The sequence below is a fragment of the Salvia splendens genome, unplaced genomic scaffold (genome assembly GCF_004379255.2).
Source record: "Salvia splendens isolate huo1 unplaced genomic scaffold, SspV2 ctg962, whole genome shotgun sequence".
NCBI classification, from domain to species: domain Eukaryota; kingdom Viridiplantae; phylum Streptophyta; class Magnoliopsida; order Lamiales; family Lamiaceae; genus Salvia; species Salvia splendens.
Window position 1 is genome coordinate 52,946 of NW_024599652.1, and position 6,997 is coordinate 59,942.

The 6,997-nt window shown below is 30.2% G+C and overlaps 1 protein-coding gene across 1 annotated transcript; it reads left to right on the forward strand.

Annotated features, from left to right (window-relative positions):
* Window positions 1-3,332: 3,332 nt before the first annotated feature.
* Window positions 3,333-4,043, forward strand: LOC121791904 (14 kDa proline-rich protein DC2.15-like). The gene has a single exon (XM_042189720.1). It carries the CDS (start codon window positions 3,385-3,387, stop codon window positions 3,832-3,834), a length of 450 nt encoding a protein of 149 aa, XP_042045654.1. The 5' UTR covers window positions 3,333-3,384; the 3' UTR covers window positions 3,835-4,043.
* Window positions 4,044-6,997: the final 2,954 nt, after the last annotated feature.

Sequence of the window (6,997 nt, forward strand, 5' to 3'; positions counted from 1 at the left end):
TCTTTCCTACTGTATTATTTATGCTTCTTTCTTAATTTATTATCTTCCCACTTAATAAACACTAAACATCTCTTTCATAAGCTTTGTGGCGAATAGAAACTGTCTCTTTTAACAAGAAAAAGAGGAAGTATCTAATTGTGACCAATAAGTTTTAATTGGATATTGCTTAGTCAAACAAATTATAAGTTAATTTGCTAGACGTAATTGAGTATTGCTAAATTCTAATGTGTACTAATTTACAGTAAGTATAATTTTAAATCTCAAATTATTACCGTAGTAAAATATATCGCAAACTTAAATATGTACATGTATAGACTGTCTGAAATATGTACATTTTCCGACCCGCGAGCTTATCAGATGCGCCACTTTATAATTTTTATTTGAGGGAACATCTTTTTTGGTCCACGAACTTTACCAAAGTATCATTTTAGGTCCGTGAACTTTGAAATTATCATTTAAGGTCCACCAACTATGAATTAGTATCATTTGAAGTACTTTTTACTATTTTTAAGTTTTTTTGGACGAAAATACCCTCAATACCTTAAAGGGTGTATATTTTTAATAAATTTATCATATACTCATATTTTTTATAAATATCTTTACAATATATTTTTGACAAATTTTCTAAATATAATTTGACCTTCAACATTATCATTTAATTTTGTGACATGCAAGAAAAGATCTTTATTCAAATTTTTATTATTAAAGAAAAGTTCTTTATTCAATTTTTAAAAAAATTAATATAAAAAATTGAAGAAGCAATTTTACTTGCATGTCACAAAATTACTCCCTCCGTACCATTAAATATACAACATTTGCTTTTCGGCACGAGATTTTATGTAGTGTTGTTTTGTGAGTTAATGAAGAGAGGGTAAAGTAAGAGAGAAGAAAAAGTAGAGAGAGTATTGTTTCCATTTTTAGAAACGTTTCATTTTTAATGGGACAGACTAAAAAGGAAAACGTTTCATTTCTAATGGGACAGAGGGAGTAAGTGATAATATTTAAGGTCAAATTATATTTAGAAAATTTGTCAAAATATATTGTAAAGATATTTATAAGAAATATGAGTATATGATAAATTATTAAAAATATATACACTTTAAGGTATTGAGGGTATTTTCATCCAAAAAAACTTGGAAATAGTAAAAAGTACTTCAAATGATACTAACCCATAGTTGGTGGACCTCAAATGATATTTTCAAAGTTCACGGACCTAAAATGATATTTTGGCAAAGTTCGTGGACCAAAAAAGATGTTCCCTCTTTTTATTTTTAGTTTTAGTTTTAATACTCCGACTCCAATTTGTTATTAAATCCATCTCTAATCATTTACACCAAATTCAAATTCATTTTTTTACATATATCACACAACAAAAATAATTTACTACCACAACTATCTACCCCAACTTTAAATTTTACACTATTTTTTTAGTATACGTCTCACAAATTTTTTGCAGTAGCTACAATATAAAAAATACAAGAAAATTCTGGATTTGCAATATAATTTGATAAGTTTTCCATACCAAAAATAATATTTGATGAATTGTTTGACTTATGAAGAAAAATAGGAAAATGAATTACTAGAGGGTAGATCTCACTTTTATGTACTCCATCCGTCCCACAATAAGAGTTACATTTGGTGTGGGCACAAGTTTTAACAAATATAAAGAATAGTGAGTTGAAAAAGTTAGTGGAATATGAAGCTCATTTTTTATATTTGTTTTATAATAAAATAAGAGTAAAGTGAGTTAGTGGAATGTAGGACATACTTATCATTTATGGTAAAATTGAAATGTGACTCTTATAGTGAGACAACCCAAAATGACAAAATATGATTTTTATTGTGGGACGGGGGGAATATTGGTTTTATAATAAAATGTATGGTGGGATCCGTATCTAGGGAGTATTGGTTTTATAATAAAATGTATGGTGGAATCCATATCTAAAATAGAAAAATTACTACTACTCTCTCCGTTCCCTCTTAATTGAGGCGAAACTTTTCGGCACCGAGTTTTAGAAATTGATGTTTAGTGTGTTAGGTAGATAGGAAAAAAAGTAAGAGATATAAAAAAGTGGAGAGAATAGAGCAGAAAGTGAATAAAGTAGACAGTAAAGTAAAAGTGAGAAAAAGTGTTACCATATATAGAAACTCAACTATGAGTGAACTTCCCGAAATGGAAAAATGACTCAACTATGAGAGAATTGATGGAGTATTAAATAAGACTTGAAATTGTGGACATTCGAAAATAGTAAAATGAAATAATTTTCCTGGACGAACGGAGTATTATACAGTGGCATCTGAAATGCCACGTAAGATTTTGAGCCGAAAAAATAGATGTAAATGTTTCTTAAAGTTCGAAAAAATGGCATAGTTGTGTGCTACTTCCGTCCGTCCTAAAAGAATATGTACTTTGGGTTCAGCACGAATTTTAATTTTAATGCAAAATTAAAAAAGTAAGAGAGAGGTAGAGAGAAATGGTAATTAAAATATTGTTAGTGAAGAGTGAGTCTCCCCACATTATAGAGAAGAGTTTTCAAAATTAGAAAGTGCATATTCTTGAAGGACGGACTAAAAAGAAAATAGTGCATATTATTGAGGGACGAAGGGAGTATATCCTTAACAGGAACATCTAAAGAATTTTTAGTACATTGGATTTGTGGCTTCTATATTGTCAGCAAAAAGTTCATCGACAAAGTTACCAAAAGGCCTAGCCTTAGCCCAAAATCATGTTTGGAATTTTCATTGCAAAAATTGCACAGCTAAATACATGCCCAAATTTAAATAAGTACTTATGTAGATTAGATTCAACATAAAAAAAAACCTCCCCATTTAGTGACGGATTATTTGGCTAGCATTATTGAATCAAAAAATATAATTTAAAGGGAGAATAAGATTGGCATATCCACAATAGCATACAACTCCTATTGTATCGCCTCGTTTACCAGTTTGCTAATATTTTCCACCACACTTGTCTTCTAGATTCAACCCCACTCTTAATTCAAGAAAAATCACATATGTATGGCATGAGACGAGTATTTTAAGTGATAGGTATAACACAAGAGCTGTGACCGAGCTATACATTACACTCATTTGTAAAATAAAATGATAATTTGCAGGACCAAATTTCATGAGAATCGTTCCCATACACATTTCTATGATTTTACATGAATGCATAGTAACAAAAAAAAAAGGAAAAAAACTCAGCCATAACTTTAGCAAGATTTCTCATTACATCCTGTAACAAATATTTTATTTTTTTCAACCACATGGATGCTAAAAAATCATATCTTCAAAACATTGAATAAAATCAACAATTTTCCTATAAAACCCCCAATTCCCACACAATAGAATCCATCACAAACACAACTCTAGCTAAAATTCACAATGGCTTCAAGAGGTGTGATTTTCATTGTTTTCAACATTCTCTTGTTCACAATGGTGAGCTCAAATAAGGTCACATGCCCTCCTCCATCTAAACCTCCTGTCCCGGCCCCCAAGGCGCCGTCCCCAGCTCCCAAGCCCCCGTCCCCTGCGCCCAAGCCTTCGTCCCCAGCCCCCAAGCCGCCATCGAAGGGGAAGTGCCCCAAAGACACACTCAAATTGGGAGTGTGTGCCAACTTGTTGAATGACTTGGTGCACCTTGTGGTGGGAAACCCTCCCAAGACACCATGCTGCACCCTCGTCAAGGGTTTGGCGGATCTCGAAGCCGCGGTGTGCCTCTGCACTGCACTCAAAGCCAATGTGTTGGGAAACAACCTCAATTTGCCCATCTCGCTCAGCTTGCTCTTGAACTACTGCGGCAAGAAGGTGCCCACTGGCTTCCAATGCCCATAATAGATCATACTTATATGTAGTTCAAAGTCAAACCATGTTGTTTCTTTATTGTTATAGTAATATATATGTATGGGGAGTTGTCTTGTGTTGTGTTAGATTTGATATATGATTTTAAGTGGTCCATTTTATAGTGATGAAGGTGTTCCACCTTTCTGTCATTGTATCTGTAGTTTCTATAGTAATAAAGTGATTCCTCATTTTCAATTTTATTATTCATATAATTATATATTGTTGAATAAGGTGGTGATAAAATGCAAATTTTATATATTGTACAAACTCCAAATTGCTCAACACAATGTCAGGACATTGTAAAATTTCAAGATTTTAATGTCAACACATCATCAACCATTGACTGTGTTAACATTTTTTGTTGCTGTTATTTTCTAATGGTCATTATAGTTTGGTGTTTATACGTTATTTACCGTTTGCATTTGATTAAATTGAATATTTGTATACTCAGTATGTTTCCAATTCAACCATTTTTACTCCATTTGATAAAATTTAATCAAACTAAAGTAAAATAAAATTCTAATCCATCTTAGTAAACGATAAATTAGTCTAAACCAGGTTTACCCATCTAGATTAATCCTAATTGGACTACGAATGAGAGAGATGATGGTACTTTGCTTGATAAAGACGATTCTTGCATGAGGACAATATCTAGTTTCCATATTAATTCTAACTATGCATGCAGTTTCAGTGCTATTAATCCAAGGCACAATTCGAGAATGACCATATATGGATATAGTGATGCCTGTTCGCTCTCGAGAAAGACCAAAGATATAAGGGAGACGAAGCCAATCGATAAAAAACACAAGTTTCTAATTCTCGTTATTAAACTTTCCAAACGCTAACATTCAAACTAAAAATGAAGCCTATATATATATATATATATATATATATACTACATAGGCAAAATTCTCATAATAAAATTTCAGCTGGAAATACTATATGAACATTTTGACAAGAAGGTAGCACAAAATTAGATTTAATTTATTTAGTATTGCACAAATCAGTAAAGTAGGGTATCTATACATTTATATATAGTCAAGTCGAAACAGCTAAAATAACATCTTGGATTGGAACCTTTGTACTTGGATTGTTCTCATACCTATATGAATTGAATATAGTTTATGATTTCATCTTTTGGGTCGAGTTACAAAAATTATCTAAATTATGATATGATTACAAATAGGGCTTGAGACAAATTTTCGGATCATGAAATGTTAGCAATATCAATTTGTGCGGACCATTTAGGCAAAAAGTTATGCCACGCACCAAAATTGCAACATGTTATCTCTCTTAAGTCTTAACGTTGTAAATTTTGTCTCATAGTATTGTTTTCGAAGGTATGTCATTTTTGCAGCTCGATTTAAAAATCAGGTCACAATTTAACTAACATATCTTTAAATGAAACTGACCTGAGCCTTCAATTTCATTTTTTTCTTACTTTTTATTAACTATAAACAGTATCAAATCCGTGAACAATAAAAATTCCTAGTACGTTTACAAGAATTTCTATTTTTTTACAGAAAATATCTTCCAAATTAATTACTAATTCAAACTTAATTCGAACTCAACATATATAATTTCTTTATTAAATTTACATCAATAACTGCGCATAAATAAGATGCATGGGCAGAAACTAAGTTGAAGTTAGGTTAGTTAGTTGATTCAATATTTATAAGTAAATATACATAGCCTCTGTTAAAAAATTGGTAACCATAGATAAATAAGCTAGCAGTTTTCCCTTTCAATATTCAATTGGATGACATTATACTCCATGTACTTGTGACACCTGTTGGAAACTCTAAAAGTGTGAATAATGTATGCCTTCATGCACCATAAATGCTTGATTTGGCTGCATGCAATATCTGGGGATTTCTATTCCAATCACATATTCATCATTTAAACCCTCATCCCTCATTTACGAGATTTGTTTTTATAATGTGTGGATATGTATTTATATACTGAATTATGAATATTACTTTGTTCGTCTCACTCTAAATGATACATTATCTTTTTTGGAATGTATTACTCTAAATGACACATTTCTAAATATCCCATTGAAGTATAAAAATATCATCCTCTCTATTTTTTCATCTCCCTTACTTTATTCTCTCTAATTACTCACAAAACAACACTATATAAAATTTCGTGTCGAATTAGAAAGGTTCCGTTTAAAGTGGGACCAGTAGTGGACGCAGAAAAAATTATTGGCAGGGGCTTCACTAGTATATGAAAATAGTACTATTTCCCATGATTCATTTAAGATGACTTATTTTCTTTTTGACATCATCTCTATTTTTTTATATCTTAACTTAACTTTTAATAGAACACCATATAAAATCTCATTTCTAGAAAGAAATTTCGCTTTAAGCAATATATTAAAGCGATTCATGTTGTATTTATATTGTTATTGTTTGATAGTATTTATGTATTTTCATGGATTGAATTATATATTTTCTGAGGAGTGTAAATATAATTTGAATCTACTTCAAAATATTCAACTTAAATAACTTAAATTCTAACACAACATAAAAACTTTAAACCTAATATATTAAAGTCAAGCAAAATAATCATAAATTATAATTTTTAATAAATTATACAACTTTATATGAATCATACTATTACACGTCCAATGCTTATTTTTTATATTGTATTCTCATATTTCAATAATAAAGTAAATATAAAGAATTATAAAAAATTAATGTTTACATAATCGAATAAAAAGAAAAATCATGATGGAAAACTGAACTTAAATCAAAATTGGCTAAAAAATTGAGCCACTAAATTTCCCACAAACTATTTGATCGACCTCGATTGTTTTTTTAGTCAATTAATGTGATTTATCATATATATACCATTTACAGATTTTTTTTAGTAAATTAATCACTTATAAAAATAAAATATATATAATAGTTTTTTAAAGTGAAATTATTTGGTAAAGTCAATAAATGTAATAGGCATAGCAATGAATAATATAATATAATAATCCTATATTGATGATTATCTTCTTCCTTCAGACGTTGGGCGGCCATTTTATTTCTTTATTTTTCTCAGTAAGTCTTCAATTTGCAGGTTCAATTCAGCCCTTCCTACCAATAAATTTTTGTTGATTTATTCTTTAATTGCACTATCTTGGCATGGGTTGAATCTTGCT